The following is a 10,399-nucleotide window of genomic DNA, read 5'->3' on the forward strand; positions in this document are numbered from 1 at the left end:
GGGGCGGGGGCGGGCTGCCCCCCGAGAGGCCCAGGGTCCTGCCCCGGCCCAGGGGCAAGCGCAGTGAAGAGTTGCCCCGACTCCAGCCCCAGGGAAGGCGGTTCCTCCTCTTTTGGTTCCGGGGGTTACAAGCCCAGACGGACAGATGGAGCCCCCGAAAGAGAAAGTTGGTGCCAAAACTTTTGCTCGGGACAGAGAAGAGCTGCCCGTTGCTTTTGGTGCCCACTGCGAGGGGCAGTGACCTTGTGTCTCAATTAGCCAGTTGGCATTGCTGAAACCTGAGAGTCTTGGGGGCGAGGAGAGCCTCAACAGCAAGTCGGTCGAGGAGATCACGACCCTGGTGAAGAAGCTCGCGACCCAGTCGGGCCTGGACATCATCCGCATCCGCAAGCCCTTCCACACGGACAGCCCCAGCGTCCAGGGCCAGTGGCACCCCTTCACCCCGGGGCGGGCTGCGCCCCCGAGAGGCCCAGGGTCCTGCCCCGGCCCAGGGGCAAGCGCAGTGAAGAGTTGCCCCGACTCCAGCCCCAGGGAAGGCGGTTCCTCCTCTTTTGGTTCCGGGGGTTACAAGCCCAGACGGACAGATGGAGCCCCCGAAAGAGAAAGTTGGTGCCAAAACTTTTGCTCGGGACAGAGAAGAGCTGCCCGTTGCTTTTGGTGCCCACTGCAAGGGGCAGTGACCTTGTGTCTCAGCCAGTTGGCATTGCTGAAACCTGAGAGTCTTGGGGGCTCTTCCTGGGTCCTCCTCTCTGAAATCCAAATTGACGACAGTGGTCTCGTCACAGCGAGGGACTCCCAGGCCGGCTTCTGAAGGTCTCTGAGGTCCTGTTTCTGCAGCCACTGAGCTAGAGAGCGCCAGCACCTTCTCTGCTGTGAACCTGGCACCGGGCGAGGCTGTATGAATGCGTGTACATGACAAAACTGAGATGAATAAACTTGCCCACGGTCACACCTGAGGTCTTACTTCAAAATATTTTAAGCACAACCCCATTTTTCATGATCATAAAACCAGAAGTGGGGCATGTACTAAACCTTTCAGGATGCTTAATATGAAAGGCCGTGTAATTAATCTAGGCCTGACCCTTGGAGAGAGTGATTCTCAGGGTTACTGGTAAATGGGGAGCATCTTCTAGGGCAGCGGTTCTCAACCTGGAGGTCGCGACCCCTTTGGGGGTCGAACGACCCTTTCACAGGGGTTGCCTAAGACCATCGGAAAACACATGTATAATTACATATTGTTTTTGTGATTCACTATGCTTTAATTATGTTCAGTTTGTAACAATGAAATTTGGGGTCACCACGACATTAGGAACTGTATTAAAGGGTCGTGGCATTAGGAAGGTTGAGAACCACTGTTCTAGGGGTTTAGCTAAAAAAAGAAAAAAGGTGGAGAAGATGGTGAGGAAAAGAGGTAGGAGGTAAAAACCTAGAAACCTTTATATGAGTCCTGAACCACTCTACTTCCGTTGTGCCCTTCATGCCATGATCAGTTACTAGTGAGAGCCTTAACAAAGGGCAGCCAGGATGGAAGCTGAGGATCCCAGTTTCCTCTGCAAATGGTTTCGTGGGGAGCAGACCTAACCCTGCAGCACCTTTCCATAGTCTCAGAAGCCTGTCCCCTGGTGAGCAGGGGAAGGCCAGTTTAGACCAAGCAGACTACTCACAGTCATGGGGAAAAGGGTATTTATTAACCAACAGGGTGGAGGAGCGGAGTCCAGGCTCCCCACTGTCACATGTCCGTTCCACCCACCTGGAGTGGGGGGGGATTGGAGGCATTCCTAAAGAGTATAACCATCTCACAATAAATACATTCATTGTGGGGGAGAGGTGGGAGAGGATGGGTGAAGGGCAGTAAAAATCCGTGGGATCCCACGTTCTCAGCTACAAAAATAACAGTCATCCTCACCCAAGGGAATGGGGGAGCTCAGTCAGGATTTGATTGTCCCATTTGGGCCTGGAGACTTCAGAGGCCACTGGACCCTAAAAGTGCCCCGGTGAGGTAGGACAGGGGTGGAGCCAAGCATCCAAACTCCCAGCCTCTGCCCTTTGCATAGTTCCAAGAACGGGCTTCATGTGCCAGGTGAGTTATCAGATCTTCCTCCTGCTCTGATCTAGGGGTAGCAAATGCTTGGTCCCCAAAAGGGAGGCTGGCTCATTGAGTGCAGTGTGGGTTGCCCGTCCTAGGGAAGTGTCTGCAAGGACAGCTACACCAGAGAGGGCTCTCTCTTTGAAATGTCCATGGACCAAACCTGATAGACAGGTCTGAGGCAGCAAGAGGAGGCTCATAAGGTGCATGTGAGTGGAAATGTAAGCACGTGTATGTGAGGGACATGCCTAGAACTCTGCCTCTGTCACTCTTGAGAGTGACCAAGGGCATTTGGGGGGGGGGGGGGGGGGGGGGTCCCTCAAGCAGGCGGGGTCCCTCAAGCAGGTGGGGTCCCTGGGCCTGGCCTGTGGGGATCAGGCCAAACCGGCTCTCCAACATCCCCCGAGGGGTCCTGGAGTGCGAGAGGGCACTCGGCAAAGTTGCTGTCATACAGGGTGTTGAACACAAACGCAAGTGTGCAGTAAACCAGATTCGGGCCCAACAGTGCCCCAGCAACAACATAACCAACAGCCAAAGGTGGAATCCCAGGGCCCCACAAGGAATCTGGCTCCCTCCTCTCTGGTTTTGGGGTGCATCACCTGAGAACTGTCGCTGCCAAGTCACTGCAGCTCGGCAGCTCCTGCGTTGAGCGTCTACCCCCTGGTGGTCAGTGCACATCATAGTGACCAGTCTGACGGTGGGACACTTAGCATATTAGCCTTTTATATATATAGATAACTAATAGCTAGTCCCCAATATTCTATTTCTGCCCCTAACATTATTGCACAATCAATGCATATCACTGTAAATTAATAAAGTTTGGGATATTTGGTTTATATCATATTTGAAAACTCTTAGGAGGCCAAATGTTTCTTTTTTAAGAATGTCCTAAAATTCTGATGTGTAAGGGCTACACATTAAGGGAGAAGAGGAGAAGGATACAGTCTTACCTCCCACTGCCGGCCTGTTCCCAAGTTCTTGACAGAGGTCATCATAGGGGGCTGGGACTAGGGAAGTGGACTAGATAGCTAGATAGGATGGGATATGGCAATTGGGAGGGAACCCAAAGCCCAGAAAAGGGGATGAAATAAGAATGCACCAGAAGGTGGGGGTGGGGGCCTGCAGCCCAGCCGGTAGACATTCTTCCATGTGTGCATGTGAATGTACGTAGGGCTCAAGTGGCTCTTTTGGCTACAGAGGTCTTGTCTGGTGTCAGGACCATCCAGCACATGGGGCCATGCAGAGGATGGTGACATTGAGGCCATCTGGACCTGCAAGCCCTGCCTGAGAGAAAGAGGGAGGATTTGAGCAGATGAATGGGCAGGAGGATGGGGTCCTCTCCTCCCACGTGCTCAGGTTAAAGGAATAGGAACTGGGGCTGGGGCTGAAGAACCTGAGGGAGCACCTACCTCTGAGGAGAACCAGTTGGCCTGGGCTGCTCACAGATGGGTCTGTGGAGACTGAGGGGACTTTGGCTGGGCCTGACTCTGGCCAGCCCTATAGGGACATCAAAAGTTAGAAGGGCCTGGAGTTGGGGGGTGGGGGGCGGTGAAGGTAGGGCTGTGTTGGGAGGCAGCAGCCCAGCCTGGGCAGACAGGCTGGTAGGAAGAGCATTTGTCCTGGGACGCTGGGCTCAGACAGAGCTCTCATCCAGGTGCTCTACGAGCTGTGTGTGCTTCCTCTTCTCCAGAATGCGGCTGAGCTCCTCAGCGAAGGAGCAGGGCCCTGTGGGCACTCCATTGTTGCTCTGCCTCAGGAGCATGTAGCTGTTGCCATTCATCCTGCGCAGCCGGCTGGGCAATGCCACCAGCCCATTGGTCAGCTCAGCTGGTGGTGGTGGTGGTGGTGGTGGAGGTGGGGCTGGAGCTCCTTCCCCCGGAATGATTTGGAGACAGCCACTCTCTAGGCCTCCAGCCCCCTCTCCATCGTCACCCTCATCTTCCTCTCCTGGACACTGGCCTGAGACTGTCTGCAGCTGCACAGCAGAGCCCCCTGCCCTGCCAGCCCGACCCAGGGAGTATTTCCGTCGGTGCCCTCGTCTGCCGCCCCGAAGACAGGCCACATAGAGGAGGGAGGAAGCCAGGATGAGGCAAAGGCCACCAAGTGCAGCGATGGCTAGCACATAGAGCAGCCTTACATCAGATGCCAGTTGTGCCCCAGGCATGGCAGGGGCTTGTGGAGCCGGGGCAGGAGTGGCAGGCCGTACCACGAGGCTGTAGGAGGTCAGCAGGGTGCGGAGGCCATTCTCCTCAGCGTAGCACTCATAGTTGCCACTGTGCTCAGGCTGTGTGTCTGTCACCAGCAACCCATCCACGCCTACACGGTAGCCACCCTGCCCATCACTCAGGCCCATGCTCCCGTTGAGCAGCCACAAGGCCCGGGCCAGATTGGACGGCTGGTCACAGGGCAGGAGGACATCATCACCCCGGAGCACAGTGCGTGTCTTCATTGGTGGTGGTGGTGGCCCTGGAGAGAGTAGGGGACGGGAGGATCAGTCAACGCCTGCCAATCCAAGGGAAGGCACTGGAGATGGCAAGCCAGATGGCTCACTGCTATGTCCCCAGCATCAAGCATAGAATCTGGAATCAAGGTGACAACTGGCCAAGCTCTGCATTTTTGCTCACACAGAAGGCTCACATTGGCCCTCCCTGTGGTTTCAATTCCTGCCATCTGCTGGTGATGCCTAATCTCTACCTCCAGCACAGAGTTCTCTCCTGAGCGTCAGACTTGAATATCTCCCACATGCTGGGCATCAACATGAGTCTCTTGTACATGTCACAGGAACTAAGGCTAAAGCTTCTGTCTCAAACTACACCAAATCTTTTCCTCAAATTACTATCACTGTGCATAGTATTACCAGCTATTCAGGTGCTTAAGTCAGAAACCTGGGGGTCTCCTTTGCCTCTCACCTGCCCCCACCCCTTCACCTTTGTATGTAACTCTCACCCAAGATCCTGCTTCTGGAATCTACCTCAGACCTGTTCACTTCTCTTCTTCCCCAACTGCTGGCCCACTCTGGTCCCCATCTAACCCATTCATGCAGCAGTGGGGTGACCTTTTAAAAACACAGCTGATCATGCCACTCCCCTGTCTTAGCATGGTCCCTGCCCACTTCTCCAGCCTCTTCTCTTGTTGCTCAAACACACCAAGCTCACTCTGCCTGCTGTTCCCTCTGCTTGGGTGACATCCCTCTCCCGATGGCCCCCACTTGCCTGGTTAATTTGAGGGGGAGAGCATAGCGGTGATCAAAAGCACAAACTCCAGTCTGACTGCTGGGCACAGGTTCAAATTCTGACCCTGCCGCTTAATACCTGATTGACTTTGGTCAGTTTACTTATTCTCCCTGTGCCTCAGAGAGGTTGTCCCTTGTGAGGAGGATGATAATGGCACCTCTCTCAGGGCAATGCTGAGAGAATGAATGGCGTTCATGTATGTGAATGCCCAGCACATAGTAAGTTCTCAGTACATATTGGCTATGATTACTAACTTTTGCTCTTCACCTATCACCTGAGTCATCTGATCTTCCTTGGGGAAGTACCCATTATCCTTCAAACCCTTGTCATTGCTGTAATTATTTCTTTTGTAACAAAAACCAGTGGAAATAATTATAATTAATTGTGTGATCATGGGATTGCCAGCCCCTCCTCCCTCCACTTGGCTGTAAGCTCCGGAAGTGAGCACGTTTCCTCATTTATAATTTTTTTGAGCAACAAATGTTTGTTGAGCACTTACTCTGTGCCAGAATCTGAAAGCACACAGACACAGCCATTCAGATACATACATTTACATACATACAAATTATGTAAATGGTAAGGAGGACAGCCAGACCCACACACATACACGAATATCACTTACCTGTGTCCCTGTTGCCCTCACAGCCTCGGTTTCCTCTCTCTATATCCTGTATCAGTGCTGTCCTGGAGACAGAAGACCAGGACTCATGAACAAGGGGAACTGGGCTTCAGGTCCCCCAGTGGCGGGGTCAATAGGGCTGTTACCAACAACTGGTTCCCAATCCCCCTACAGCTGGCAGGCCTTCCTGTTCCCCTCAGGCTCTGAGTCCCTGGGCACATGGGACCCTCAAATCCCCTACCGCTTCCCACCTGCTACCCTGAGACCTGTTCACTACGATGTTGGTCTCCATGCAGGCACGAGTGCTGGGGTCCCAGCCACAGTAAGGGTCCCGGGCCAGGATGCAGTCGTAGCAGGAGCGATAGCGGGAACAGCTGGACAGTGGTAGTTGGATGACTCCACTAGTGGCCCCCACATAGAGGCTATGCTGGGAGCCAGAGAGGACAGCTAGTCAGCAACAACCCCACTCGCACTTATAGACACATACACAGCCAATGCCCAGCCTCCCAATCCCCCTACTCTGGCATTTTGAGGGTCACGAGTCAGGGGTTACCTGCATTGGAGAGATGACCAGATTCTCCACAGATTGGGGCTCCTTGAACACTTGTGTCTCTTCGATAATGTGCATGCCAGAGCCCAGGACCACAGCCTTGTGGATCCAGCCATCAGCTGGTATGAAAAGGGCAGGAGGTCAGATCCCAGCAATGGAATCTGCTCTTGGCCCCCTGCAGTATGGGACCAGCTCGGGAGTCATGAGGTCAGGGACAGGATTCAGCCAGTAGCAGTGGGCCCTCAGGACAATGGGAACTCTGGGCATGTCATGGCAGGAATTGAGTTAAGAAGCATTAGTGATCAGGGTCAAATGTCATTGTGGTTGGTGACAGGAGTCAGAAGTCACCAAAACCAAGTGTTCACTGGGGGCCAGTAGTGAGTGTTCATTGAAGAATCAACATCAATGGTTACCAGGGTTTTGTGACCAAGGGTCATCAAGGGACTAGAGGTCAACAGGGATCAAAGGACAGGTCAGCAGTCACCAGAGGGCTTAGGCCAGGGGTCAGAAGCACCTGTGCTCAGAAAGAGCAGGTCATAGGTGGGTCCAGCAGGCGTGGTGACAGGTGTCCCTGTGAGGTGTGTGTAACGCACGCTGCGCTTGAGCAGCAAGGGCCGTCCACGTGTGGGCACCACGGGCCGAGCCATCAGTGGGTGCAACTTCACAAAGTCCAGGACCAGCGATGGCAAGTCCTGGGATGAGTTGTAGCCTTGGCTGCGCAATGAATCTGTGATGCACTGGGGTAGGGGACAGGGGTGGTGAACCTCAGGACTCCCCACAAGGATCCTACTCTCCCATGGGTTTTGTCCTCCTGCCTGTGCTCCCCACAGGGCCAGACCCTCCAGTCCCTCCCAGGGGTTCTGTCTACTGAGCACCCTACCCCAGGCCTGCTCCCTCACCGAGCCAGGCCGGGGCTCCGGCACCCCACCCTCATAACGGCCCCAGCGCCGGACACCATCCTGGTATTCCATGTAGGGGCCTGCAAAGACAGCTTGCACCTCTGTCAGGTCATAGCGGCAGATGGCTGAGGCCTCCAGGGTTTTCCTAGGGATAATTCATAAGGGAGAGGGCTGAGTCACACTGAATGGAGCCTGCCTGTCTGCCACCTGCCCAGCCTGTAGCCCACTTACCCTGGTTAACCCCAGCTCCAGGCCCATAGGGCCTCCTGAGGGTCAGCAGGCCACTGTGGCCTCCAGCCCCAGGCTAGCTAGACATGCTTAAAATTCTCTCTGCAGCCAGACCTCCCCACAATGCATCCTGTCTTATCCTCAGTGACCTCTGCTCCAGCCCCTGTGCTGTCCCCAGTTTCTTGCCTCCCCACTGTCCCTGCACTGACCACTGTGTGGTCAGCGTGAAGGCCGCATAGAAGTGTGTGTGGGCTGAGGTGTCAGCATCCAGGCTGCAGACACCACGTAGTGTCTCATACTGTGGAATGTGGCAGATGAGACGCGCCTTTAAGAAGGAGGTCCACTTCTTCTGTAGGATCTTCCTCCCTCCCAGATCTCCCTGGTGAGGCAGGGGCAGGGGGTCAGGGGCCAGGGTCAGTGGTTCAGCCTCTACACCCTTGCCCCGACCTCAGTCCTACTCACTTTGCACACACGGGCCACACGGGCCACACGATGGCTGTTGCGGCTCTGAGCAAAGCTGCCAGAACCCTCCTCAGCCGCACGCTCCGTGAAGAAGTAGTAAACTTTGTCATCGTCACCCACCGCACTGGCCTTGCTCTCCCGCACCAGGATGGAGAACACAAACTCAGCATCTGCGGGTCGGGCAGTTCAAGTGGCTTCAGAGACAGGCTGGGTGTCTCCCCGCTCCCCGCTGGCCCTAACCCCTCACTCAACAATACCCAGGAATAGGCAGGCTCACCTGGGGATTTGGGGAAAGGATGGTCAACTGCCCAAGGGAATAAAGATGAAGAAATAGTCCCTGCCCCCCATCATCCTGAGCCTCATTCTCCTAACCATTGAGCCAGTGCATGGGTGCCTCCTCAGTCCTCAGGGAGTGCGGGTGGCGGCTCCGGCGGATGTCAGGAATGCTCCGGAATTCATACCGTGTGGCTGTGTAGAGGCCTCCATCTGGGGTAGGGACATACCAGGCATGAGACATGTCACATACAACAAGGCACATAATGCACATGGTGGCAAGTCCTAGCAATGACATCTATGTCCATCACACAGCATGCTTGTGGATGAGGGGGAGTGGGGAGGAGAGATGCTCACCGATGATGAGGCCTGTGAAGCCACGGGCTGGGTCGTAAGGACACTTCTCCTTCCCCTCCTCGAAGCTGGTTGGCAAGGTGAAGGCCTCAGCATCCTGGGGGAATGAGAGTTCAAAAGTCAGTCGTTCCAAGGAAAGGCAGGGGCCCAAGGTCAGACCAGTCTGGGGTCAAGGACCAATGATCATGACTGGGACAGGCATACTCACAATGGCTGCACAGAGGGGCTGGAAGGCATGAGTCCCACACGTGTAGAGGTGGGTGGCATTGAGACGCTGTAGAAATCGCACATGGTTGAAGCACTCGGTCTGTGGGATAGGTAGGGGAGGGCCGTGAGCCCTGGGCCTCCTTAGAGGCCTCTTCCATTAGTCCGGCTTGGTAGTCTGGCTCTTATCCTCACTCACAGGACTCGCTGTTCTTTCCAAGATCCCAGTGCCCAGAACACAGACTATTCCCTGGAACTCGCTCTCCTTTGGCCTCCCAGGGCATGACTCCTCTTCTCCCCTCTATCTCTTTTTTTAATTATTAAAAAATATATATATATATTGAGTTCAGAGAGGAAGGGAGAGGGAGAGATAGAGATAGAAACATCATAGATGAGAGGGAATCATTGATGGGCTGCCTCCTGAATGCGCCGTACTGGGAATCGAGCCTGCAACCTGGCAAGCGCCCTTGACCAGAATCAAACCTGGGACCCTTCAGTCCGCAGGCTGACACTCTATCCGCCAAACCAACCAGCTAGGGCCCCTCTATCTTATATTACATGATAAACTCTGCCAGCTTCTCCTGCACCATCAGTTCAGGTACTCTCAGGCTCTCCCCACCCTAACATGCTTCTCTCACATCTCAGCAATGTCTCCCAATCCTGGAGCTCCCATACCCTTTTGGAGTGACCCTCCCATATCTATCCTCAGGCTCCGGCCCTCTCTCCACCTGATATTTCCAGACACATCAAACTCACCTTGTCAGAAAGCAAGCTCATCCCCTCCTCCCTAACCTGCATCTTCCCTCCTAAACCTGTTCATCCAGTCTTTCCCTCCTTTCTTCCTCCCTGCATCCTACTCAGTCCAGAAACCAGGAGTCATTGTTGCTGCTTCCCATTCCTTCACCCCCACATTCAGACCTGCTCCCTGATGAAATGTTCCTTTGTCCTAAATGTCTCTTGACTTGGTCCACTTCCCCTCCACTGCCCCTACCTGAGTCCAAATTACCACCATTAACTCTTCCCTGAATTACTGCAGCAACTACCTGACAGCACTCCCAACCATCCATCACTCTTTATAAGAAAATGACTTATTTATTCAATGAGTAGGGAATACGTGCACACAGTGTACAATTCAAAAGGTACAAAGGAATATGTTGTAAACAGAGTCTCCTTTTTATCCCTGTTGCTTCAAAAGAGACTGCTGTTACCATTGTCTAGAGTTCCCTTCCAGAGATATTCTACCAATCAACATATTCTTGCAACCCACTTTTTCCAAGGCATTTAAAAAAATCTAAACCAGATCATGTCACTGCTATATTTAAAAAGCTTTCAGTGGCTCACCAGAGTCCTGAACATAGGGTCCGACATGCTCCTGTTTCTGGCCCTTATGCTGGCCTCACCCTACTCCAGCCACACTGGCCTTCTCTGCCCATCAAATGCCTTAAGCTACTACCCTCTTGACTTCTTTGCCTTGTTAATGGCTCCTCCTCC

At 53.9% G+C, this 10,399-nt stretch overlaps 2 protein-coding genes across 5 annotated transcripts in view; one reads left to right on the plus strand and one right to left on the minus strand.

Annotated features, from left to right (window-relative positions):
* Window positions 1–244: 244 nt before the first annotated feature.
* On the plus strand, window positions 245–952 carry MRPL43 (mitochondrial ribosomal protein L43; the record flags this gene model as incomplete). The annotated part of the gene is given in 2 exon segments (XM_014532623.1): window positions 245–441; window positions 443–952. Coding segments are annotated over 2 exon segments (261 nt in total), but the record flags the coding sequence as incomplete, so codon positions are not given.
* Window positions 953–3,296: 2,344 nt separating this feature from the next.
* The window catches only part of SEMA4G (sema domain, immunoglobulin domain (Ig), transmembrane domain (TM) and short cytoplasmic domain, (semaphorin) 4G), a 12,402-nt gene continuing 5,299 nt past the window's right edge, over window positions 3,297–10,399 (minus strand). For 3 of the 4 annotated variants that reach the window (XM_005885332.2, XM_005885329.2, XM_014532718.1), the window contains 12 exons: window positions 8,913–9,011; window positions 8,708–8,801; window positions 8,450–8,563; window positions 8,078–8,247; window positions 7,825–7,994; window positions 7,388–7,532; window positions 7,003–7,225; window positions 6,492–6,607; window positions 6,205–6,365; window positions 5,942–6,003; window positions 3,496–4,552; window positions 3,297–3,370 (listed from right to left, as the gene is read on the minus strand). In XM_005885332.2, coding sequence (XP_005885394.1) covers window positions 3,720–4,552; window positions 5,942–6,003; window positions 6,205–6,365; window positions 6,492–6,607; window positions 7,003–7,225; window positions 7,388–7,532; window positions 7,825–7,994; window positions 8,078–8,247; window positions 8,450–8,563; window positions 8,708–8,801; window positions 8,913–9,011 — 2,187 coding nt within the window. In that variant the 3' untranslated portion in view covers window positions 3,297–3,370; window positions 3,496–3,719. Of the gene's footprint in view, window positions 4,553–5,941; window positions 6,004–6,204; window positions 6,366–6,491; window positions 6,608–7,002; window positions 7,226–7,387; window positions 7,533–7,824; window positions 7,995–8,077; window positions 8,248–8,449; window positions 8,564–8,707; window positions 8,802–8,912; window positions 9,012–10,399 lie in introns of all 4 variants that reach the window. The other variant, XM_005885330.2, reaches the window with a different exon arrangement.

The sequence above is a fragment of the Myotis brandtii genome, unplaced genomic scaffold, assembly GCF_000412655.1.
Source record: "Myotis brandtii unplaced genomic scaffold, ASM41265v1 scaffold902, whole genome shotgun sequence".
Classification (NCBI taxonomy): Eukaryota; Metazoa; Chordata; class Mammalia; order Chiroptera; family Vespertilionidae; genus Myotis; species Myotis brandtii.